The following is a 27,696-nucleotide window of genomic DNA, read 5'->3' on the forward strand; positions in this document are numbered from 1 at the left end:
AGTTCTTCTTGAATGGAATTTTTTATCAGTAGTACAATGCACATACATAGGATTTTTACACTTGTCATTCATGACCATCTTCCAGTCAAAGTCTTTTGCGGCTCAGAAACCGGTCTTCCTTACACCTAAGATCTCTGAAGGGCTTGACTTAATAATGGTGTTCAGAACATCACTGCAACAGACTGGCAGCTTTTAAATTAGGTTCAAAGCATAATCAGTGGAGTGCTGGCCCCCACTTCCTGCAAAATACTCGAATGATTGGATCAGTTAGACAGATACAGGATCTTGGATGCTTTCCCTATTTACCAGTCAGAAATCCCAGGAGAATATTCAAATAAAAAATAATACAAAATAATAAAAAAAACTACAGAGTATTTTAAGCTAAATACTTATGCTAATAATTTATGCTAATAGCATAATAATATTTATGGTGGTGCAGTTGATACACTTGAGGTAAGGGATGCCATCCAGAGGAACCTTGACAGGCTTGAGAAGTGGACCCGTGTGAACCTCATGAAGTTCAACAAGGCCAAGTGCAAGGTCTTACTCCTGAGTAATCACCAGTGTCAACATAGACTGGGGGACAAAGGGATTGAGAGCAGCCCTGCAGAGAAGGACTTGGGGATATCGGTAGATGAAAACCTAGACATGAGCCCGCAATGTGCACTCACAGCCAGAAAGCCAATCATATCCTGGGCTACATAACAAGAAGCGTGGCCAGCAGGTTGAGGGAGGTGATTCTCCCCCTCTACTCCACTCTTATGAGACCCACCTGGAGTAGTGCATCCAGCTCTGGGGTCCCCAGCACAAGAAAGACATGGAGCTGTTGGAGCGGGTCCAGAGAAGGGCCATGAACACAATCCGAGGGCTGGAGCACCTCTCCTATGGAGAAAGGCTGAGAGAGTTGGGGTTGTTCAGCCTGGAGAAGGCTGCGGGGGGACTTTATAGCAGCCTTTCAGTACTTAAAGGGGGCTGATAAGAAAGATGAAGACAGACTTTTTACCAAGACCTGTAGTGACAGGACAGGGGGCAACGGTTTTAAAATGAAAGAGGGTAGGTTTAGTTTGGACATAGGGAAGAATTTGTTTTCAGTGAGGTTGATGTGACACTGGAATAGATTTCCCAAAGAAGTTGTGGATGCCTTTGGAAGTGTTCAAGGTCAAGTGTTTAGGCAACTCAAGAAGAGTACAGGGATCTCGTTGGGTCATGCAGAGAGGAAATTAGAGAGGGAAAAGCCCAGCTAGAACTCAAGCTGGCCACTGTTGTAAGAGATAATAAAAAATGTTTCTACAAATACATTAACAACAAAAAGAGAGCCAAGGAGAATCTCCATCCTTTGTTGAATGCAGGAGGGAACATTGCCACCAAGGATGAGGAAAAGGCTGAGGTATTAATGCCTTCTTTGTCTCTGTCTTTAATAGCTAGACCAGTTATCCCCAGGGTATTCAGCCCTGAGCTGGAAGACAGGGACAGAGAGCAGAATGAAGTCCCCATAATCCAGGAGGAAGCAGTTAAGGACCTGCTACACCACCTGGATGCTCACAAGTCTATGGGGCCAGATGGGATCCACCCGAGAGTACTGAGGGAGCTGATGGAGGAGCTTACCAAGCCACACTCCATCATCTATCAGCAGTTCTTATTAACAGGGGAGGTCCCTGATGACTGGAGGACTGCCAATGTGACACCCATCTACAGAAAGGGCCAGAAGGAGGACCCAGGGTACTACAGGCCTGTCAGCCTGACCTGGGTGCCAGGGAAGATTATGGAGAGGTTCATATTGAATACGCTCAACAGGCATGTGCAGGCCAACCAGGGGATTGGGCCCAGCCAGCATGGGTTCATGAAAGGCAGGTCCTGCTTGACCAACCTGATCTCCTTCTATGACCTGGTGACCCGCCTAGTGGATGAAGGAAAGGCTGTGGATGATATCTTACCTGGACTTCAGTAAAGCTTTTGACACCGTCTCCCACAGCATTCTCCTAAGGAAGCTGGCGGCTCATGCTTTAGGCAGGTGTACTCTTCACTGGGTAAAAAAATGGCTGGGTGGCCGAGCCCAGAGAGTTGTGGTGAATGGAGTTAAGTCCAGTTGGTGGCCGGTCACAAGCAGTGTTCCCCAGGTCTCAGTTTTGGGGCCAGTCTTGTTTAATGTCTTTATCAACGATCTGGATGAAGGGATTAAGTGTGCTCTTAGTAAGTTTGCAGATAACACCAAACTGGGTGGGAGTGTCAATCTGCTTGAGGGTAGGAAGGCCCTGCAGAGGGACCTGGACAGGCTGGATCGATGGGCCGAGGCCAGCTGTATGAGGTTCAACAAGGCCAAGTGCCGGGTCCTGCACTTTGGTCACAACAACCCCATGCAACGCTACAGGCTTGGGGAAGAGTGGCTGGAAAGCTGCCTGGCTGAAAAGGATCTGGGGGTGTTGGTAGATAGCCAGCTGAACATGAGCCAGCAGTGTGCCCAGGTGGCCAAGAAGGCCAACAGCATCCTGGCTTGTATCAGGAATGCTGTGGCCAGCAGGAGCAGGGAGGTGATTGTCCCCCTGTACTCGGCGCTGGTGAGGCCGCACCTGGAATACTGTGTCCAGTTTTGGGCCCCTCACTACAAGAAGGACATTGAGGTGCTGGAGTGTGTCCAGAGAAGGGCAACAAGGCTGGTGAAGGGTCTGGAGCACAGGTCTTATGAGGAGCGGCTGAGGGAACTGGGGTTGTTTACTCTGGAGAAGAGGAGGCTGAGGGGAGACCTTATTGCTCTCTACAACTGCGTGGAAGGAGGTTGTAGCGAGGTGGGTGTTGGTCTCTTCTCCCAAGTAGTTAGCTCTAGGATGAGAGGAAATGGGCTTAAGCTGCGCTAGGGCAGGTTTAAGTTGGAAATTAGGAAAAATTTCTTCATGGAAAGAGTAGTCAAGCATTGGAAGAGGCTTCCCAGAGAGGTGGTGGAGTCACTATCCCTGGAGGTGTTCAGAAAACCTGTAGACATGGCACTTTGGGACATGGTTTAGTGGGCATGGTGGTGTTGGGTTGATGGTTGGACTGATGATCTTAAAGGTCCTTTCCAACCTTAATGATTCCTAATTTTTACTTTCATTAAAAAATAATCCAGCCACCAAGCCAGGAAACATGAAAATAATTATTACTCTACCCTTAACTGGTTTAGTGGTGGACTTGGTAGTGTTAGGTTAATGGTTGGACTGGATGATCTTAAAGGTCTTTTCCAACCTAAATAATTCTATGATTCTAAGTTGGACAGGCCTTTGAGCAACTTGATCTAGTGAAAGATGTCCGTGCCCAGGCCCAGGTTTGGACTAGAATATCTCTGAAGTTCCCTTCCAACCCAAAGCATTCTGTGATTCTAAAATTGACTACCGAAACTTGTAGTAAAGAAGTGAACATCACCAGCTGGGGCTGTGGGTTTGGTTGTCACAGCAGGGAATGAGCCACAGCTCATACTGCTGCCGAAGACCTGAGTTCCATTCACAGCTCTGGATGTGGGTGTCACACATGGTCAGAGCCGGCATTCAGAGTCTTCAGAAAGGGCAGCACACTCAGGAGCATACTGCTGTGAAAGAGAATTCACAGATTGCTTCCCTGATATATCCCCAATCTAATGTGTCATATAGTATATTTACCACAACCTCTTCTTAAGCAGTAACAGCTTCTTCTGACATATCAGTTAGTACAGCAACATGGATATAGTATAGATGAACAGGAGGATGCTAAACCTCTGTGCTTGTCTGTATGCGGTGTTCTCTCTGTACAGTGGGGGAAAGCAGAATCCCATGCTACCCTTCCCTTGTGCTGAACTAAATTAGACGGGAAGAAAAGTTCCTACTCTCCTTTTATACTCTTGCTCTACTTAGCCTTGCAAGTTTCAGCCATCCTGCATCATCTCCTGCAAATCAGTTCCTCCCACCCACCAATAAACACAAGAATGAGAGTGATGACTGCTCTTGTAAAATAGTTTGAGAGCAACAGAAAAAGTTCCTCACTTTCTTTTTCCTTCAGAACTACTTTGGAGTAACTCTGCAACTCCATGAATTACAATAATCCAGAATTTCATTAGTACAAGCAACAAGAGGATCAATTGTAAAAGGCATGGGATGGCTTAAAAATAATGCCTTTCCATAATATGAGTTCTGCCTGAGATATTGCCTAAAAGTGCTTGACATTATAGCTGCCAAAACCCAGAGTTATACAATGCTTTAAATAGTAGTAAAAATATAAGAGCCTTTAAAATGGAGTAACATTTGCATGTCCTCCCTTGCTGTACACGCCAAAGTGATCACTCCTTTTTGCTTCCCCCAGGGGACGTGGGGGTGCAATTCCTCCACCCCCGCCTGGACGAGGTGCCCAAGCACCCAGAGGAGCGCCGGTGACCCGTGGAGCCCTCCCCGTCCCACCAGTGGCAAGGGGCGTGCCCACCCCTCGAGCAAGGGGTGCTCCGGCTGTCCCAGGCTACAGACCACCCCCACCACCTGCACACGAGGCCTATGAAGAATATGTAAGTAGCCACATACATTCATAACAGATGTGAGCCAAACTATGTGGTGAGCATCAAGTACCTTTGAGTTGGAAGACTCTGGGTCAATAATTCCTCTATCTCTACTACTTACCTTCTGCTGCTGAATTACAGTCTGGGTGATGTAGTGTGTCTGCAGACCTGTGTTTTGGGGGATGTTGTGTTCGTAGAATTGTTCACAGATTAGTTTGGGATATGAGAAGGGCATGCTGGTTAGCTCTCAGGGCATCACAAAATAGCAATACAGATATTCTAAAGATTATATTATAACTAAAAGTCACTCATTACTGTTGGCAAGTTCTTAGGAATAACAGGTCATATCCTTTGTGAGAAAACAAGGTTTTTTTTTTTTTATTCTTCTGAATCCTTTTTATTACCTATATATATATATGTATATTTGTATTCAACATTGTGTTACAGATATATAACAAATAGAAATTCGTGTAATTTTCATGAAAGCAGATACAATGATGAATATTTAGCAAGGAGCAGTACTAACTGTCACCTTTTCTTACAAGGTGTTAAAAATAATTGCACTGTAAACATCAAAGCTTTCAAGTCATCCTCATTAATGTTCCCTCCTGGAACTATCACCATAACAACAGTGTCGTGGTTTAACCCCAGCTTGCATCTAAGCACCACAGAGCCGCTTGCTCACTCCCCCCCGCAGTGGGATGGGGGAGAGAATCAGAAAAGTAAAAGTAAGAAAACTTGTGTGTTGAGATAAAGACAGTTTAATAAGAAAAGCAAAAGCCATGCATGCAAGCAAAGCAAACCAAGGAATTCATTCACTACTTCCTATTGGCAGGCAGGTGTTCAGCCATCTCCAGGAAAGCAGGGCTCTACCACACATAACGATTACTTGGGAAAACAAACGCCATCACTCCAAACATCCTCCACTTCCTTCTTCTTCCCCCAACTTTATATGCTGAGCATGACTTCATATGGTGTGGAATATCCCTTTGGTCAGTTGGGGTCAGCTCTCCCAGCTGTGTCTCCTCCCAACTTCTTGTTCACCCCCAGCCTACTCGCTGGTGGGGTGGTGTGAGAAGCAGAAAAGGCCTTGACCCTGTGTAAGCACTGCTCAGCAATAATGAAAACATCCCTGTATTATCAACACTGTTTCCAGCACAAATCCAAAACATAGCTCCATGCTAGCTACTGTGAAGAAAATTAACAATATCGCAGCCAAAACCAGCACATTCTCCACCCCTTATTCCATACCATTTATGTCATGGTCAGGTCCCACACTATCCAATACACCTTCATTAACCAACACCCCCCTCTCCATCCTTCGATACAATACACGTATCTAATTCCCTTAGTCTATGGACCACCCTTGTAAAATGTCCATAAAACATGCAGAAATATCCACAAATGGTCCATTGAGTTCATTTAGTCCATGACTTTGGGCTCCATCTGTTATGGTGGTCACTTACAATAGGAGAGGTGGTGTGTTGCATGGAGTTACTGGGCACCAAAGTCAGCTCAGGTTGGGTCACTGCTGCACTTGCACTGCTTCTTGTAAGGCTTGTCCTCCATTGGTTCAGGTGGTTCCTGCTGTAGTAATTCCTATAACATGCAACTCAAAACATGGGTTACAACAATTTAAAGGTATTTCCATTAAAGTCTCTGCCCCTGGTCCCTTTGGACCAGACCATCAGGTTTAACACTGCAATAAGCTCCTCCCCTTGCCAGTGCTCTGGCTTGGACTTATCCACAGACTGCAGTCCCTTAGGGGTGTACCTGCTCCAAGTGGATCCTTATCTATGAGCCACAGTCTCTCCAGGGGTATACCTGCTGCAGTGTAGGCTTAGCCACAGCCATAGTCGCTTTGAGGTGCACCTGTTCCAGCATGGTCTTCTCCGTGGGCCACAATGCCTTCAGAGATATACCTGCTGCAGCACAGACATAGCCACAGCCACAGATGCTTCGGGTGTCCTGCTGCCGTGTGGGCTCATCCACAGGTCACAGTCCCTTCAACTAGAGTTCACACTGGATGTCCAGCCTGTCCAGTACAGCAGCACAGAAACAGCAGCAATGCCGTGGCCATCTGCCAGCCCAGGCGCATTGCCATTGCTGTTATCAGAATGTTCCCAGGCATTGCACAGTAAGATGATAAGCAGTACTGCAGCACAGCAAGCAGCAAAAGCAAAAAGCACAAAAGCAAGCAGCCACTAACAAGCACTGGACTTTAATATACAGTAAGGTAAGCAAGCCCCATGGCAAGCACAGGAGCCAAGTAGAGGAGAAAGTACCATCAAATATGATGTCTGACTTTTTCCAGCTGTGGCAAATCCAAGGGTAAGATGAACATCCCATCCACTCCATAATCCTGTCACTAGGAGAACCATTGAGAATATACAGTGTAATTGAGAAGATGCGGTTTTATTCAATTAAAGGTCTTCTTAGAACAGAAAAAAGGAAATTGAAATAGAAATGAATCGTTGTTGGTAAAGCTTCACTCAACCATCTGTATTTGTAGAGTAGAGATTAAATCATGGCCACTTCAAATCAGGGAATGTGCATTCTGTTATCACCAAGAGTCACAGCTAAACAACAGCTGCAAAAAGGAGGGGAAGAAAGTCACTCTCTGTTATTATTTACCTCAACACAGTTTCCATCTTTAAATGAGATAAAAGTCCTGCTAAAAAAGGAATTTAAAAAGTATACCCCCCCATGATAGATAGTATATTATCTGTTAGTATTAAAATGTATGAGACCTTCCTTTCTGTGCAGAATTGCATGTTTTCCTAGTCCATGAGTGACAAATTTCAGAACAGAACCCTTGTAATGTAAGATTAAGATTATAAATAAAATAAATATTTGTCTTTTTTTTTCTTCATCTACAGTACAAGTAAATGTCGTAGGGTATTAAACAGTTTTTAGGGAACATTTCTTACGCTTTTTCTGGATGGTAAATATATGGAAAGCAGAAGGAGAAGTTGAGGCAGCTGGATTATCAAGGTTAGGAAAGCATTCAAAAGCATTCAGCCAATTGCACATTGTTTTGAAATGCTTACACTCTCAGGAGCTAAAAATATATACACAATTAAAGGAGTCATTTTAGTCTGTAATAGATTATTCCAATAAAAACAAAAAAATGTGTTTGTGTTTCTATTTTGCCTACGTACATAGTAGCAAGAAACATCTTGCCTTGTGGGACAAATTCAGATGTTTTGGAGATTCTTCCATCTCCTATGTCCTTTCAGCATCCCACAGCTGGGAATATGTGGGCTTGCCCTGAATTGCTGTCATCCACCAGTTTGCAATGAAAATCTCTTGCCATTTTGCAAAGACTTGTAAGTGCAATCTAAATCATCTTGGTATCTTATGGACTGAGATAATAAAACTGTGTTGCTGTGCAGGTAGGAGGAAAAGTTCACTGTCATATCTCTATTTATGAATTTGTAAATGATATTTTAGGGGAAAATATTTTTAATTTTGCAGGAAATAATCAACACATTTTTTCTTTCCAAATAAACCACTAAATCACATATTTGACTGGATACTGAAAGCAAGTGGACCAGCAACAAATGTCATGTGTAATTTTTGTTCTTTCACACTGAATCCTAGAGATGAGAAACTAATTCATAATGAATAACTTATCCAATTTACTTCATCTCATTTTCTGCTTGTAGGCAACCCACAAGCATATTACAATTTCTTTATGTGTTTATGGTTTTGATTTTTGACTACGGTATTTCACTCCAATTTTTGCCTACTTTATGCAAGCACCATTGGTTTGATTAGTTGTGCACATGAATGCAATGTCATTGATTGTGAGTATCCATATCTTTGATTTTTCTTTGCTCTAATAGAATATAGTCATTTGAATGCTGAGCCGCAAGTGGACTCAAGAAATAGAATAGAATGGCTGCAGCAGATTTTTTTTTAAATGTTTAAACAGCATTTCCTGAAAAAAATCTTTAGATATTTGCTCAGCACTACTAATCAGAGATTGTATTGACTCTTTGACCTTGAAACATCAAACTGTTCAAATCGGTTTGAATAAACATTTAAAAGTTTGGATCACTCCTTTGTAATTATCCAATATCTAAATATTTTGAGGTTTCCTGATGGCCTTTGTGAGAGTCCATAAAAGCAAATGTCTAAAGGTTTCTCAAGAGAAGTGAAGTCTTGTCATTGCAGTGAATATATTCACATTCAACATTTTGAATGTCAAGCCCAACCAAAGGGAAAATAATTTGGAACAACTTTCAGAAAAGAAGAGGGCTAGAGAGGGAAGAGAGAGTGACACACCTCACACCTTTTTTCTTTACTTGTTTTTGAAACAGATATATAGCTTTTATTGGGTACAACATAGATAGTATCTCAGGGGAACTTCAGAATTCTACCCACAGGAAGAGGCGGTACAGATGTTAGAAGATATACGCAAAAGGAAAGAAATAGTTACTACATGAACCTTCCTCACTTAAAAATGGCTCGTGTGTGAATTTGGATGGAGAGCTTAACTAGCAGCTGCTGTGCAGCTTCTGGGATCAGAGAGGTGGTCCTGGGTTTGTAACCTGGTGAATAAGAGTGGTGTTCAAAGTGACTAACCTTAGTTCAGTGAGACCAATCTGTACGTGCTCCTCTTCTGCTGAAGGAGAGGTCTGCTGAAGTGCAGTTCAGAGCAGAAGCTTGAACTGCTCATTGTGAACCTTCCTCAGAAGAAACTTCTTTCACAAAGCTGAACTTAGCCTTTTGTCATTACTCTCTGAGGTATAATTTTACACCTCTAATCCACAAACACCGCCATACTGATAAGGATTCAAAACTTCATTTAAAAACACCCTTCTGGACCTCAGGTTCTGTTGTGGTTTTTTTTACTGAAAACCATACAGTGTGGTTCCCCATTAAATGCATTATGGATCATACTTCTACTACTTCCACAAATGCAGTACACAAATTAGTCTGAATTATTGCTTAATTCTTCTTTCCATGTGTAGCAATACCTGTCACGACCAGTTGGCAGCAATGGCTCAGTCTGGAACTTTTCAGGAGCACTGACTTACCACTGAGCCGTGTTGTTACTCCCAGGATGCTGAAGAGCCTACAGTGGGTGGTAGGGAGGACAGCAATGCCAGCATGCTTCTCAGTTAGAACTAATGACAAAATGGCTTTTTGGGATTTATCAAATGAATTTTGTCAATTAGGTTCATATTCTACATTGCATTGAACAGAGATGTTTTGAGTAGAGAGAATGGTACTGGAATTGCATTTTAATTGCCTCTCTTAAACGCCCATCTTGCGCAGTTGTGGTCTGAGGTATTAGTTTTGTCTGTTAGACAGCTGATATCCCATCTACAAATCTTACAGTGTTAACGTATCAATGTACCAAGATAGGAGATGGTAAATGAAAATGAGTTCAAATATTATTTGTCCTACATCATCACCTTTATTGACAAGGACAATGGTAAGATAGATTTTGTGCCATCTTTTCATTACAAAGGTTAAGATTTGTTCGGTAGAAAATCTACTTTTACCATCTACTCAAAACACAGTAAGGAAAATTAACACTGGTATCATCTTTACAGATTGAGGGGAGACTTCTGGAGTCTTTTCTCAACAAGAACAAGCAACTCTAAAGACTAAGATCTTGTTGGCAACTTAAGAAACAGACAATAGACGTGACTGATTGAGGTTCACAGAAGTGAAGAGTGAGAAGTGCTTGAGTAGATCTTCTGCTGGAAGGAACATCCTACTGAGGCAATAAAGTCAATGTTCAGCACAATATATTTTAATCTGAGCATCCCAACTTTTTCACTCAAGATTAAAGCTAAATATTTGAAGGGTGCTTAACCCAAATATAAGCCAAAAATACCCTTGCATTCAGATCCTGGTTTGGAAGGCATTTGACTTTGGAGCTCTATTTTTGCCTTCTGAATCAGAAGCTAGTAATGAGCTGTGCAGTGATATTTTTCTTTACATTTTTTAGGAGCTGTGGTGAGCCTTGCTAAGAGGTCTAATGCAAGTCTAGAAGTGACTTAGCACTTGTTCCCTTACCCCAGATGCAAAGAATACCAAAACAGAATAAATTTGGGACTAACATACACATTGCTTTTATATTTTACTCGCACTTCCATTTTTACTCCTGGATAAGAAAGGAGACTTTTACACAGAAAGCCACTCATCTTAATGTGAATACTTAGATGAGCTTTTTGTATTTACAAAGAAATATATAATTTGTTTGCAAGAAATAGGCCGGTCTGTCGAGACACTGAGAAGCTGGTACAGCTCCTAGGTCTAGGACAGCCAGATTAAAGAGCAATTTTAAATGCAAATATTCTTTCTCACCTCTCATTTCACTGATGAAACCAGCCAAACACAGCTTCTTGTTATCTTCTGGAATAAGTGAAGAGCAGTGCTTTTAGAAAGTCACTGAAAAAGAACCACACAATAAGATAGATTGTGCTTTTAATGTCATGCTGTTCTTCCTCTCATTTCAAGCTATTTGAAATGAAAGCAAATGCCACATTCAACTGTTTATTCTAAGCTCAATGGTTATTTACATTTTTCAATAGTTTTTAAACAAACTGAAACAACTATTCTCATGTTTATTCAGTGCCAACCTAGACAATGAAAACACTGACAATAAGAGGCATTTTGTCACACTTCAACATTTCAGAAAGAATAATCAACATTTACATGTGACTGCAATCCCCAGAATTGTGGTTTTGGAGGAGGCTTTGATTAATATTTTAAACTGGGACTCCTAGGGCTTTTAAATCCAGTCTATCTGCCACTTCTGAATGTAGATGGAAACGGTGTATAAAGACCTGCACTTCCTTTTCATGGTATGTTTGTGCCTGTGTTAGTGCTTTAATGAATATGTTAAAGTGAGCAATTGGTAGTTGATTCTGCTACTTTTGAAATCCATTCCTATAATCCCAGTAGGACATTCTCAGTGAGAGTGAGGCCCAGACAACTAAGAAGATTTGTTCCAAACCTTAAAATAGTGAAATATATTGGATATAAGGATAGTCAAAGGGGATTATTTTAATTTTTTTTCTAAATTGGTATTTCCAAGTTTTAAGATGTACCACTTACTTATTTCTGTGCCTCTTCTGGATGAAAAAAAATCAATGAAGAATGTACTGAGACTACAGAGCATTTAAATAAATGTGGAATTATAGACATGGGAATCTGCATGGCTGAACAACATATTGATTAAATATGATTGATTACCTATGTGTGCCCAAGGCACTTAGAAAAAGAGCTAAGCTATATTCAACTTACATCTGCTGTGACTTGAAAAATCAAATTTTATTTTTACCATAATAGCGATAAACAGGATAATGTTTATACTATCTGAAAGACCCTATTGAGCTTTATAAGAATCCTGTGAATGATAGTCTCACGAAGGTAGAGTGGATTTTTCTGTTAGTAATTCAAACTTTGGAGAATTTGGTCTGTTGATGCCATAAATATATTTACTGAGAAAAAAAATCCAGCAACATAAATACAGAATAAAAGTAGTAGCAACTTTTTCATGTTTTTCTAAGAGCAAAAACCACAGTCAGCATTAAACCTTCAGTGTCTGGGAACCTGCAGTTCTAGATTTTTTTGCTTACCTGTGCAAACTGTAGTTTGGGTTTTATTCTTATAGACGATTATCTGAATAAGTCAGGTTTGCCCCACAAAACCAAAGGAGCTGTCTTGAGAGCAAAGTGTCAATAAATGTGAATACTACTTTTAGATTCATCACTGCTATTAATTTCTCGCAAATTGACAATGTGCTCTAAAGCAGACTTTATTATATCGTTTTCTTGATTTATTTTGATTTGATTGTAATAATCATAGCTATTCAATGGACTAAACTTTACTCATAAAATACATAAAACCCTTAACATCTACTTACAAATGCTGCAGAAAGATTTTGTGGAGGATAAGCTCTTTTGTCATCCTCTTCATGCTATCCTTACTTGGCAAAAATAATTCTTTCCTTGACATTAGTTATCAAGTTTTCAGTTCAAAATTATTTTCTGTGCTAGACAGAGTATAAAAGAAAATGCTGATGCAGTTGTACGTGTTTTAGTACTATACATGATGTTAATAGAACTACAACCTAATAAATATTTATATTTGTTATATAGAGATCTAAGTGAAGGGCATCTCTCAACTGATCATCCAGCCTTCATATGGTCCTTAAATATTCATAGTGTATGCTGTTATATTAATCAGATCCTACATAAAAAATATATGGAGTATTCTCCATAGAGACAGAATTTGTCTGCATCATGCAATGCACCGTTTGATCATTAAACAGTGTGATTGTTCAGGAGCCTGAACCTATACCAAAAATACTTGTCTACTGTCACTTGGATCTGTCACAACTTGTCACTTGGCTATTTATCTGATGGAGAACAGTCTTGGTTGGTACAAAATAACTCTATAGGCATTTGCTGGCTAAACATCATATGACTGTGTCTCCACCCATGTTATCCTTTTTATGACAGATTGCAAAGGTGAGTTATAAACTTTTTTTTTTTTTGTACAAACTCATACAAACTTAGAGAATTGCTGTTAAAGACTTGTCCAGTTTAATTAGAGTTGTTGAGGGTTCGGTTACTGTGTGAATTCAGCTCAGATGGAAGGCTTGGGTTTCTGGAGTTTCTTACCCAGATTTAGTCCACCAAGGTACTAAAAAGTTAAATAATTTTGGACTGCAAGGTTCATTATGACTGGTGAGTTCCCAGGGAGCCGGACACATATAAACTCAGTGGTAATAAGAAAAGCTCAGTGCAGGCTGCTGTTTCTTGCAGACTGGTAAGCACAGAGACTTCAGCTGTGCCAGGCAATTACAGAAGCCTTGTGCTCTGGTTTCAGGAAGGGCTCTGGGTGATAAGATGCCATGGCACTTAACATTATCACACCAGCCTTGCCTCCAGCATACCAGTCTTACTCATATGTTTTTCAGTCTAGCCTTTTGGTAAACTCAGATTAGTGACTTTTTATTATAGTAGATAAACAAAGTGCTCTTTATATCAATAAATTTTGTGTACAGCTAACAACGTACTTCTGTTTTGTGTATTATCTTTATTTATTAGGAATTTTCATGGTAGCTAAAAAATGAACTTTATTAATATAGTAAAATGCACAGTTTAGGAACCATTTTATAGTAATTGAAAACTTTTATGGATTGTTCCAAAACAGTGTTTTAGTTTTACTGGAATTTTAAGGGCATGTATTTAAAAAATACTTACTGTTGCAGGAAGCTTTCATCAGAGTCCATCTTATGTTCTTCTCTTCGGTACATTTGTGACATTGTCATCTTGCAAAAAATACTTCTGTATGAAACTACAGAGATACATATTGAGCAACTGCCCTTAAAATGAAAGACAAACATTACGGAGCATGGTTCTGTTTCATTCTCTGGCTGATGGGCCTTTTAGCCAGTTGCCCTCTATCCACACACTTAGTGCTTACTCAGGATAATTGGAAAAGGATTCGTATTTGGTAAAATAAAAGGCCTGAAAAGTAGTCTTACATGCCTATAATCTTTTTTCCCTCATTATGTTCAGTGCATTTGCAACTCCGAATTTCAGTTACACATAGGAAGAAAAAGGTTTGTGCTAGATGAATTATCTCATGTATTGGGGGTGCAGAAGCACCTGTCCAGCAATACGCCTGTTCTTTCTGGCTATTTTGAGGGAGGGTCAAATATACACATGAGCTTAGATTTTCATACACACGGGAATGCATGAATATACCCTGTGTGTATATTGTTATAGACCAAGCTGGCTCAAGCTGTGCCTTGGATGCAGGCCATCTGCAGACACACGGCAGCAATTGCTTCTCCAGAGGCAGCATGCGAATGTCCTGTTATCTACTGCTTTTGGAAGGAGGAGGGTTTATGAGTCTCCAACTGCTTTAGCATTTCCAGTAAATCTTTCCTTGGTTATAAAGATACATGCTTACCTTCTGATATGGATATGCATATATGTTATCTACAACGGATATGCATGTATGCTACCTATAACTACAGTACAGAAAAATGTGGTCCATTTCTTCTAACACATCTGTTTATAAGGACTTTATATTGCACAGAGCTCCTCTGCAGCCAGCAATGTGCCTGAGTAACTGTGTAAGGAATCAGTCTGAAGGATCAAAGAAATAAAATTTAAAGCGTATATTTTCCCTTTTGAAAAAAAATTAAATACAGAAAATAAATACGGAAAGGAAAAAGTCACTAGCAAATATATGAAATAATAGTTTTACTTGTATAATCAGATGGACTGGATGAAGTACGCATCTTTTTTTCCATCTTTAACTTCTTTAGCAATGGTGGTATTAAAGTGACTGGGAAATTCATATGAATACCTCTTTGTCAGATAAATAGGTCAATGTTGTTCTCAGATATGCTCATTTTTAAAACAATGAGATCAGTTATATTTTATCAAAGGTGCAGAGTTAGTGTACCTCTTTAAACTGTAGCAAAAATGTTGAGAAAATTGATCTTGTTATAAAACACAGTACCTTGAGTTTGACCTATACGGCTCTTAGAGAGTGTAACAATCACTAGAAGAGGGAGATGCAGTATAATGGCTCCGGGACAATAAAGTAGAAGACTAGAGATGAAAAATGTTCTTTCTCCATACAGACCTGGGTTTTTTTCCTGATGAAATTACGGTTGCCTGCATTTTAATAGCTTCTACATTCATTATAAGTGTTGTTACTCATAGACAGCTAAGAGCTCTCTTTGACTACCTGCTGTTGTTTTGTAGCTCTTGGTATGGTGTAAAAATCTGTGGAGTGGAACATCTGAAATCATAGGGAGTGCAATGTTTGTTAAGTGAAATTAGATAAGTAAATACTTCTGATATATTAGTATCATAAGAATACATTAGTATCCCAAGGACACTCTTGCAAGCATGCCCCCGTAGACACTCTTGCAAACATACCCCCGTACTACCCTATGCAATACAGTAAAACCAAATTTAAATATTTCTCAAAATCAGCATATCTGTCCAAGTGGAGTGCATAACATTACATATCAGTTCCTAACAAGGAGCTTTAGCTGTAGCCTTGGTTTTCATGCTGTCCTCCAACTCTTCTGGGCCAATTAGTGAGTTTCTGTAATGAAAATATTAATAATCCTTTAGAGAACATACTACCACCAATTCTTTTGATCACCCAATGTCTGTCAGATGCAAATTATTTAAGTCTGAATGAGGACATGGCAACTTTAAGGTTAGAAACCCCATGTCCTGTTATCTTTTATTTGGACTTTTCAGTCCCTGATTGTTCTCTTACTGTACAACCTTGCAAATTCAGACATCCAAATTTTTAGAAAGATTAAGTTAAAAAAAAAATAACCAGATGACCCAAAAGTGAGTGTTATTTTTGGGGCAACATATAAATTCATGTACTGTACTGAAGTATTTTAATATTTTAGTTTCTCTTTCCCTGTATTAAAATCATACAGCTTTTCCCAGTTTCCTTTCTTAAGTATTTTTCAAAAACTTCTCTAAATAAGTTGTTAACACTATTTATTAATCTTTCTGGGGACTAAGCTGTAAAATGAGCAAGTATACATTTGAACTATACACATTTGGGTATTTTAAAAATAAGTTTGTCAAAGACAATCTATTGCTGAACCATTTTACTCACAGCTGGATCAAGACTTTGCATGCCTATACAAGTCCTCATACCTGCTGCAGCTGGGAGTTTTCTGAAATAACATGCATTTAAAAGAAAATAAGTTGAAATTCAAACTATATTTCTTTCTATTTTACCAACCAGTTACCACTAATCATTCTACTTCTTGGACAAAGACTGCCTGTACTATTTAACTGACATGCAGAGTTAAATTATATGCTTGTTTCTTTTAAAACAAATTTTATTTTAAGAATAGGTAATTCCATTTTTATTACCTGTTTGTATGTCATTTGAAAAGTGGCTTCACGTTTGGTGTGTCTTGGTTTGCTTTTACTGTCAAAATTCCTCAGGTATGCAAAAGCTTCTCGTGTTGTTTTAATTTGATTTAATTATCAGTAATAATAAAAGAATAAGTGCAATAAATTGGGATTTCCAAGTATTTTTGACAGAACTGCATCAGTTAACCAGATGGTATACAAATTTTACCTCTGTCATGGGGAAAATTCCTAGAACAACAGACTTTATTAAGCTATTAATAACTTTACTCCAGTCTGTTGCAATCTGGATATAAGTAAAATACTAAAATTGACAGTCCCAATGAAAGAAAATTATTATAAACAAATAAAAGTAAGTCAAGGTTGTGTAAATCAGGCTGTAGGGGAGATGCAGAAGGGACCTGTGTTTTGTTGCAAGTTAAATTTTGCAAAATTTAAATGTGGACACTGTAGCTGGGAGTTAAAAAAAAAAAAAGCAAAGAATCACAGAAACGCAGTTGTTGAGTCTGAGTGCATCTATCAAATAAATTAGAAGCCACAATACCTTGGTCATTTTTCACTTTCCTTGAACAGCCCTTTCACTTTCTTGCAAGGCCACCTGTCATGCAAACGCCCTAAACAAATAAATCCAAAAAGTCATTCAGAGCTCTTCTAACTTATTTCTCTTGAGGTACCTATTATAAGTTGCCATTTTGGAAAAAGGAGCAGAGGTGTCTTGTATGTGCTAAACATAACACAGAGCAAGAAGAGGAAAAACAAAAAGTAATTTCCATGGTGTTATATTCCTTTCTCTCATGTTTCATTTGTTTATTTTCTAAAGGGTAAAAAAATATCTCTGCTGTAAGTGATTTGTCTTGTATATGCGTAATCTTATTAAGTGTAATAGTGGAGTATAATTGTGGGGTTACTGCATCAGTTGTAGCTGCAGTAAATAACTGTATGGCTGAATCAGTGGTTAATACATGTACTGTTTCTATTTCCATGCACAGTGCAGTATGAAGGGGAACAACAGTGTTTTCCTTCCGTAGAATCTGTTGCAGCTCAGTGTTGTGGTATCCAGTTGGGTAGGTGTCCTGGTCAGGAGTGAAGCTTTAAATCCCTAAAGGCAGAGGAAGAACTGAAAATGTGCATCTCGCATCTTGGATAAATGAAATGCTGGATACAAAAAAGAGTGGAAGGACTACTTTACTCTTCTAGATTTCTTTTTAAAAGAAAGACTTGACCTCTTGCAGAATTTTTACAGAAAATGTGCACACCTCACCACCACAGAGGTCTCAGTGCTGAAAGCAGGAACTTGCCTTCCTGCAACCTGAACAATGGCACTTAAATATTGGAGAGGATCAAGCCCTGTTTTCACCCTTTCCAAGAGGACAGCTAAAGGGTACTAAAGGGTACAGCACTGTAGGGTGCCATTCTTAGGTACCTCTAGTTTTCCTGTACATCATACAAGACAGTACCTCCACCTTGGATGTCATTAATTACGGTATGGAATGTAAGATCCTGAATCACAGAAAGTTTGCAAACGGATGATCTTAAATCGGATGATCTTAAACAGATGATCTTTTCCAACGTAAACGATTCTATGATTCTAAAGCAGGCTTCTAAATCTTTAAATTACTTCTGAAAACAGGACTTAAATTCTAAATAACTTTTTTTTTTTACATGCCATTCATTGTTCTAGTTTTTTAGAAAAAATCCTGCCTATCTGTTTTGATGAGCCTATCACTTTCCTAGGAGGAAACCAGAATACAATGTGGCAAGGAGGCAATACTGTTTTGATAGACCCTGATTGAATGAGGACATTGTTGAGGTGAAATTCAATTTTGAAAGAAAAATCTTTTAAAGGATCTGCTTTCTTTCCTCAGGACCTCAGTCAAGCTGTAGACAGAGTACACAGTCATTTGTTATTTGTGTTGGAGGAAGGGAATTGTTATGAAGAGCTAAGCTTCCAGTCTGTTTGGAAAGTACCAACTCATCCATACTTGATCAGAATTTATATATTTGGGCATAAGCAAACAGGTCACTGGATACAGTCTGAGAAACTGTTTAACATTCTGGAGAGCAGAAGTAATTAATGAAAGCTGAAAGATGTTAAAATAAACTTCCCAGTTTCAGTAACACGAGACTTTTCCTTCCCTAGTTGGGAGATGATTTTGTTGAATATTTCCTTTAAAGCTGTGTATCTGTGTTACCACGGGAAGTATGAGTGTATGAATTTGTATGACTTAGGTGTTGAGTAGGTTTGATGTAAAACTAGAACATGGGGAGGAAATTAGCTTTCGTTATTATTCATGTATTTTCCATCCTCTCAAAATGATGCATGCCGACATAATAATTTGTTTTGTAAAGCACACTTTTGCTCTGCTAAAAGTGCTGGTTAATTTTACACTCTAAGTTTTATTACTGGAGGTTGAGTTATTGAACTGTCCTGAGATTTGCTGACCTTAGCAAAACAAAATGAAAAATCCAGGGATATACTTTGTTTCTAAGTTCAAAGCATTATGAACCTAATGCTTATTTAGTTCTTGAAGCCTGCTTGATGCAGCCTTGAATATTATGACTTCATTATAATTTCCTTATTAAGTAAAAAAATTTCTGAAAGTCAACTTAAAAAATGCTGTAAAAAAGACTATCCTGGTTACAGCTGGGATAGAGTTAATTTCCTTCCTAGTAGCTGGCATAGTGCTGTGTTTTGGATTTAGTATGAGAATAATGCTGATAACACACTGATGGTTTAGTTGTTGCTAAGTAGTGCTGACACTAGTCAAGGACTTTTTAGCTTCCCATACTCTGCCAGGTGCACAAGAAGCTGGGAGGGGGCACAGCCAGGACAGCTGACCCAAACTGGCCAAAGGGCTATTCCATACCATATGGCATCATGCTCAGTATATAAACTGGGGGGGTTGGCCGAGGGGCAGCAATCACTGTTCAGGAACTGGCTGGGTATCGGTCGGTGGGTGGTGAGCAATTGTATTGTGCATCACTTATTTTGTATTTTATTATTATTTTCCCTTCCTTTTCTGCTCTATTAAACTGTCTTTATCTCAACCCACGAATTTTACCTTTTTTTTTCAATTCTCTCCCCCATCCCACTGGGGGGGGGGGGGGGGGGGGGGGCGGGCGGGGCGAACAGCTGTGTGGTGTTTAGCTTCCTGCCAGGTTAAACCACAACAAAGACCAAGTGTTGCTGTAGCCTACTTCATCTGCTGAGTGGAAGAGAATATAGAGGCAAAGAAAATAAACACCAAATGAACAAAACCAGCAGGATTCTCAGGATGCATACAGGTTTGCATATATGGTCTATAAGTTGTCTAATCATCATGGTCCTCAGGGCTGCATATTCCAAAAAAAAAACCCCAACAAAACAACAAATATATTGGAGTTTTGGAGATACAGATAGTCAGCATTTTGTTTTGGTAGGGGGTCCTGCAAGTCTGTATTCCATCTCCTGAGCAGAGTTCAGAAGTACAAGCAATGTAATAAGTCAAAAATCCATGAATGCGTCATTGTAAATCCAGAGTGGCTCTTCTGAAAAATGAGATGGAGATCAAAGTGAGCACAATTGTATTTCTAGGTAGAAAATTAGATTTTCCAAGAAAATTACTGCTAGATGGGCTGAAGCAAGATTTGGTCCCCTGAGATACTTCTGGTTGGGCCACCCAGGAAATCACTGAAAAAGTTACCTCATTCTTCTCAGCGATAGGCTTAAAAACTCCCATCTGGGAGCAGTGGTAACAGTTTTTGGGCCTTATGCAATCAATAAGGAATTCATGTAAAGCAGGTGCATTTTTTCATGGATGGAGTTAGAAGGACAGTGGGCTGAAGCTCCTAGGTGTTGCTGTCCTTACTCCAGTAGGTAGCTAGAGGTCGAGAGAAGGGGGAATCTGAAACGTGTGCAGTTATCTTTTACTCCGCATAGACTGGGGCTGCAATGGAAGCCATAAACTTCAAAGTAACATTTCAGTATGTGCTTAGCAGGAAAGGACTTCCCCCAGGGCTGTGGTTCAACCTGCTCTTTCAACATGATTTCTGAATAGACCCAGTTAGCAGGGGCAGGGTATCTCTGTCAGACAAAGCAGAAAATGTAATAGATTGCCTAAATATTAGTACAATCTAGCTGTAATGGCTTGATTTATTTATTTTAATTGATATAGTGCTTCCAGGATTTTAGATTAGCAGTTTAGATTTAAATACGCCTAAAGCAAATCACAAAAGACAAATTGACTCTTTGGATTAGAGTTGCTTGTCCTTTATAGTCCTTGGAGGGGTACAAGTAGAGATAAATGCCCAACAAAAAGCCTTGTTTAAATTTTAGTAAGCAGCTGTCAAAGACACAGGAGCTATCCTTTACCAGTCCTGGAGAAAAAAACTCATCATGCGTAATCTTTAAACTAAGAGGCTTATTGAACACAACAGGAATGTGAAAAGTATTCCAAAGGGTGCTGGCCGCTGTATGAGTTGCCCTTGTGATTTACAGCTGCAATACCGTGCACTGCATGAATTTCATGACATAACAATGTGTCAGTTCTCAAAGCTATAAAGTCATCCCTTGGAGATAACTGAGTCAGCCTCACATTGATGGTCATTTCAGGACATGACTGTCATTTCTTTGCTTAATAATAAAATGGTGATGTGATTTAAAATGTCATTCTTTAGGTATAAGACTAACAATCCTATTAAACTATAATACAGATGATAGATATTGTAACATACTGTAAGTACTAATCTAGTCCAAAGTAATGTATTTGATCCATTACAAAGTGGGTAGATAAGAACTGACAAGGGCCCATAAGCAGCTTGGAAAAGAGGTGGGATATCTTAACCAGGCTGTTTAGTGAGATGTTAAAAATATTCACAATCATTTTTACTCAGATATGGAGAACTGCAGAGTTCCAACCATCTTCAGCTGTGAAGTGCTGTGATTTTATTTATTTTTGTTTAGTTAAGATTCCAGAGTTGTTTAGGTAGTATACAAATACGAGACACAAACATGCATCGTTCTCTGGAGAGTTTCCATTGTGTGTAAGAATTTCCTGTAGTGGTGTGCCAGTCCTTAATGTCATCAAGCATGAGTACTGAGTGCCTTACAAGAACGCATTAAATGAGGCTGATTCTTTTAAATACAAGTCATTCTTTTTACTGAAGTCTACTTAAGGATCAACATTGTTTATATACAGTTATATCTGAATTGGAAGAGCAAAAGTAAGACAACTCATGGGTTGAGATAAGAACAGCTTAATATTTCTAAGATATTCTTAGAATATTTCTATTTCTAAGATTTTCTTAATCTCTAAGATTGAGAACTTGTATATGTTTAGAGAAATTAGTAGGTCATCTTTGCAGTTAGAGAGCAGGAGAGGAAGCTTGTGACGGCTTCATGTTGGAGCTCACTCCGTCATCTCTGTCTGGTCCCTGAGGAGTTTCTGTCTCGGGAACGAGGCAAGCTTCACCTTGTGATTTACAGCTGCAATACCAGACCGTGCATGAAAGTCATGACATAATTGTGTGCTGATGCTAGAAGCTGCAAAGCTTTAACTCCTTATAGAAAATTCAGTTCTTCCTGGTAATGGAAGTTTTCAGCCAGCCTCTGATCGGTAGAAGATCTTTGAGATTTTTCAGTCTGGTCGGCATCTGTAATATGAAAATCCACAGCTCTGAGGAGAGGGAGAGAGAGAGAGAGAGAGAAGGTATTCAGAGGAATGAGGACTTAGATGTTACATGTGGTAGTAGCTAGAATTTGCTAAGAACTGATACCTTTATGCAGATATGCCACATTATGGCATTGTATACCAGTGTTCGGGCCTGTGCTCTCACCCTGTTTAGATTCATAGTGAATATGTAGCTGGGGGAGCTCAGAAACTATGAAGTTCTCAACTAGAGCTACTCAGAGTATACTGATGTCTATGAACAGGATGTGTTAGACTATCAGATGCATTTGTAATACTCTTTAACAAAGCCAGAAGAAGTTCTTACAGAAGTATAAATTCTATTGAACTTTTCATTTTGAGAAAGATGGGGTTTTATTAGAAGTTATTATACAAGAAGTAGTTGGGAATGCAATGAAAATATACTCAGGTCTCTATTCACAAATTGTCTTAATATTGTCTAATCATTGAGGTGCTTCCTGCACACCTGCACTTTCTATGAGTCATATACTCTGCACATGAAAGTTATTAGCATAATGACTGACTATTTTAAAAATATGTTTATATTAAGTGCACAGATTTTCTTTTTTGGGCAAATAACCACAATATGGGTAATGAACAATTTGTATCTGTAATTAATTTTTAAAAAGGCAAAACAGAAACAGATACCTATACGCTTGATATCTTTCATTGCAACCTTACTGCTACCATACAACTTTTCGTTTACCATAGATTTCTGACAGCAAAAATACAAGGATAGTCTTTGTTCCAGTCATCCCCTATAAATATTCCTGTTTCATGCAGCACACAGCTATCTGGATGCTGATCCTCTTGAACTGCTTGGCCTGGATTTATTCTTGGTACTTGTCCTGGTTTTGGCTGGAATAGAGTTAATTTTCTTCCTAGTAGCTGGCATAGTGCTGTGGTTTGGATTTAGGGTGAGAATAATGTTGATAACACACTGATGTTTTAGTTGTTGCTAAGTACTGCTTATGCTAGTCAAGGACTTTTCAGCTTCCCATGCTCTGCCAGGGGCACAAGAAACTGGGAGGGGGCACAGCCAGGACAGCTGACCCAAACTGGCCAAAGGGCTATTCCATACCATATGGCATCATGCTCAGTATATAAACTGGGGGGAGTTGGCCAAGGGGCAGAAATCACTGCTCGGGGACTGGCTGGGCATCACGCAGCGGGTGGTGAGTGGTTGCATCACTTTTACTTCCTGGGTTTTGTTTCTCTCTCTTCTTTCTTACTGTTCTCCTTTTCATTGCAATTTATCATTATTATTATTACTACTAGTATAATTATTATAACTTTATTTTCTTTTTTTTTCAATTATTAAGCTGTTCTTATCTCAACCCATGAGTTGTCTTACTTTTGCTCTTCCAATTCTCTGCCCCATCCCACGGGGTGGGGAGGGTGAGCGAGCAGCTGTGTGGTGCTTGGTTGCTGACTGCGGCTAAACCGTGACAGTGCTGCTGACTTTACTAAAAAGCCATTTCATGTTGTGGGTGAGACAGAAAATTCAGTCATGTCCCAACCCCACGTTTTGTATTCTTCAGATTTTTGTTTCACCTCCTCTGTTCTCACCCAGAAGCTTTCTACTCAAAATTATAGATGGTGCCTCTTTCAGCTTATCTGGTTTTCAGTATCTTTGATCTAAGCTTTGGGAAGTGGGATATAATATACAGAAGTCTCTTCTGAATCCCTGACTTGTGTCTGCAAGTTGCAGTTTCTAGGCAGTATGTCATCACTGTCATAATGAATGTGGTATTAAAAAGCACATTCATCTTGCCAGAAGACACTTTTTCAGCAAGGTATGTAAGAGATTCTACAAATAGCTCTTGGTATCAAAGGAGCTTACAGTGAGAATTAAAATAGCCCAAAAAACAAATAGACCTTTCATATTCTGTTCTCTTGATTACCTAGCTAAACCCATAGAATTAACACTGTAGTTATCATGCATTATTTATACGGCATAGTAGACACTTTGCAAACATAAGTTAAAGAAAAGCTTGGGCCAAGACATGTACATTCTAACGAAGTATGGACCGGTGGCTGAGGGTGGGAAGGGCAAGTGAAAGCTCACTGCTATTGATATGTATCAGTGTCCAGTCCTTAAGGAATTAATTTTGGAAGGATAGTTCATTGAAAAGTTGATACAAAAGAGCCAAGAAATTTCAAACATCTTGCATCAAGTCAATCCAACTTATGCACGTGACTTTAAGTCTTCAGCTTTTAAAAAGTCTCTTAGGAATTAACTTTTTAAAAAAGTCTCTTCAAGGAATCTGTTTATCAAACACTGGGCCCAAAGCTGCTTTATTCCCGTATTTTAAATTGTGGTTTTGTTTTGAATTAAAGACAACTCTCCCTATCCCCTGAACTTTCACAGACCTTAAATCTTGAACAAAAGCTTTTTCTGATTCTGAAATCTCTGATTATAGTCAAAGTTATTGATAAGAAAAGCTACCTGTAGTGAATTAATAATGATCCTAACTTTAATATCTGAATATTCCTGTAGAATTGTCTCTTCTTGCACTGAAACTAAAGAATTGATGTAGGTTGATGTCAACACCAAAGTTATTTCACAAACTGTTTTCCACCAATTGTACCTCAGCTAGATGCAAAAAACCATTCTTTTCTGTATGAAAATACGCAAAGGTAAACTCATTAAGCAAAAGCAGCCTAATAGAAAAGTTACTTATCTTTAATCTGTACAACAGATGCATTTTCAGTTTACCTGAAAGTCAGGTCTGTAGCTAAAATTATATAATAAAGTAGAAAACAAATGAAAGGAAAGGAACATTGAAAATACTGCTCAAAATATTAAAGAGCAGATTGAGAATTTGGGGTTGGATCTTGGGGAGTGAAATCTTCAACAAAGAATAAGATTTAGAATTCAAAATGAGGATGTCACAGTATTTGCCCCAGACTTCAGCCTCCTCATATTTCTGTCAATACCACAACAGCCCACTAAATGAGTCCTTAAAAGGAAAACCGTACAAAAGAAGGTGGTTTGTTCATCAGTCATTTTGGTGTGTTTCTGTAATACTGGCAAAGAATAAATGTCATTTATATGAGAAACACTTGCTCCCAGAACACTTAGTATTCTGTATGGACTTATTCTGCAGTATTATCAAATCACATTAGATATTGCATAAACTTTCCTGTAGTGTAATCAAATGGAAAAAAAATTACAGATGCAGTGCATCAGATTAGTTTCACAAGAGCAGTATTTATATCTTGCAAGCAATGACATATGCTGAGAGCGATACTGTTTCTGGCTTGCGAGGCAGCACTGGTTTTTCCTGAGAATTATTCTGTTTCCTAAAACTGTAGCAAACAGATATTTAAAAAAGTGTACAGTTGCAAGACTATCTCAGACTGTTTTTGCATCCATACAATTTATGCATTCATGATAATTAAAGAGTTTTGAAAGAGAATCAGCAAGAATAAAATAAACCTCCAGACTGCATAATTTTCTAGCATCTGAAAGGAAAGTGCTAGAATACATCTTGAGTAGGCAGTGGACCAGCTTTTTTATTCTGGATTTGAATTGGTACAAGAATACTGAATCAGATTTTGACAGCACAAAGAACCTGAAGAAAAACTTGCAGCAAGAGAGGAAAAGAGATATGAGGGAGCAATAAAAGTAGGATAAAGCAAGCAGACAATGAAAGAAAGCAAAGGAAGCAAACTTGAATTTTCAGAGAAAATTTTATTATTGTATCTGATTCTGCCTTTTCACTCTCCATGGTTTCTGGTAGTGTCTTCTTGCATTGTTGCCTTGTCAGTCTAGGCCAGGTCAGGGCTGACCAGCTACTCTCCTCCTTCTGTTGTCTGCAATGTCCAGCAGTTTGTCCCATTAGCTTGACCTCAGGACAGGGCTGGCCATCTGCACATGTGTTGTAAAACATATTTATATGTGAACAAGACTGGTCAGTTGTTCATAGCGGATGATACCTAGCACAATTCCTCTGAATGTGTGTTTCTGAAATATATGAAGCTGAATGGTTCAATCAACCTGATGCATTGCGGAATGCCTCCTAATAGCCAATTCCTTGCAGGACCAGGTCTTACATGACTAAAAAATTGAAGCCATGATGTATTATGAGGTGGCACATCTTTCTCTCCATCTTTTTTCACATCAGTAAAGACCAGCAAAATCCCAAATTGCATTTTTCTCAAAATCTAAAAATTAAACAAACAGACCTTCACACTATATGTGATATACGTTTCTAATGTTAGAAACACCATGAAATTCTTCCTCTGGAGGCGTATACCTTTTGGGCTGAGGACAGTATTTTGTCCAGGATTATTAGCAAATAATTGTTCATTTGGCTTCAGAAATTTTGGATTATTTTCCTGGAATATTTTAGTAGGCCATTCTTTTTTCCATTAGTCCCATCTCCCATCAAATTTAAAAAATACATTCTTTAGTGAGATTATAATTTATGATGTTAACATGAATGAGATGCTCACATTCTAACTTGTCACCAGGCAACAGTTTAGATTACCCATGCACTTAAACCTTTTTGGGTATGACTATTCTGAATAGCCAGATCTAGTTCTTTCTCAAAAGATACCAGTTTTGTCAAAAACTGATTTCTCTTGGGCTCAAACTGTAGTACCATCTGTAACCACTATCTTACAAGTTGCTGGGCCTGGAAAAAGAGAGGCTTATTAAAAAGATCATCAACCAAATACTTAAAACTGGCTTAATAATACAGGTTGACCTTCAGATGTTTTTCCCTGGTACAAGAAAGTGCAATGGATGAATCTTCTTGCTCGTTGTTGTTTTCAATTCTGTGAAGGTTGTTGGTGTGATTCGAAAAGTATCCATTGTTGCTTGTCCCATGAATTGACCATATTTCCTGGCCTTTGTGCTTAATGTCCCGAATGTATGCATTGTGTACTAACCATTCATGTGGAATTTATTGGTCTATTATAGCATTTTGAAAACTTCATGTGCGCTCTCTGATTTTCATTTATCAAGCATCTCGTCCTCCCACTTCCAACACTAACCATCTTGATGTTAAAAGTTTTTTTGCCTTGTTCTTCAAACCAATATGCAAGATCAGTTTATGTCTGTAGCGTGGGAGGCAACTTGCAGAAACTTACTGGAATTTATGACATTTTTATTTATTCATTTTAACAAAGTGGCTCAACTATTACCTGGACTACTTCAGTTTCTGCTAGGAAGCTATAATACAGATGGAAAAATGCAAATGGAAGAATCTGAAGGACAAAACAAAGCTAGTTTATAAGATTCAAGATATGACAAGAAAGGTTGCAAACACCTTCCTCCTTCCTAAACAGTTCTAGTAGTAGTGATCACACGAAAACCCCAGGCATGCAAGCAACCTTTGAAATGCTTTGAACAATTAACAATTTTATTCAGTTCTTTCATGTGCAATTTAACCCTTTGAGCATCATTTATTTCTAGGAGCACTTTACTCCCACTAGCATCTCCCTGTTTTCCAGTTACTTATACCAACCAGGAGTAGGAGTGGCAGAATGAAGTAGCACTAGAGAAAGTTAAGTGGGGACTTCCCTGCTATTCTGCTGGGCTCACTTTTAATACTTACTTACAATACTAAATATTTTGATCTGAACTTGCAAATCCTATTTGGATGTGGTTGCATGTATTTAAATT

At 39.0% G+C, this 27,696-nt stretch overlaps 1 protein-coding gene across 2 annotated transcripts in view; it reads left to right on the plus strand.

The window, feature by feature from the left end:
* Positions 1 to 27,696, plus strand: part of KHDRBS2 (KH RNA binding domain containing, signal transduction associated 2) — a 466,021-nt gene that overhangs the window by 339,385 nt on the left and 98,940 nt on the right. Inside the window, exons 6-7 of one of the 2 annotated variants that reach the window (XM_075707793.1) lie at positions 4,303 to 4,498; positions 26,599 to 26,607. In XM_075707793.1, coding sequence (XP_075563908.1) covers positions 4,303 to 4,498; positions 26,599 to 26,607 — 205 coding nt within the window. The remainder of the gene's footprint in view (positions 1 to 4,302; positions 4,499 to 26,598; positions 26,608 to 27,696) is intronic. The other variant, XM_075707794.1, reaches the window with a different exon arrangement.

This window comes from Pelecanus crispus, chromosome 3, assembly GCF_030463565.1.
Source record: "Pelecanus crispus isolate bPelCri1 chromosome 3, bPelCri1.pri, whole genome shotgun sequence".
NCBI lineage: Eukaryota > Metazoa > Chordata > Aves > Pelecaniformes > Pelecanidae > Pelecanus > Pelecanus crispus.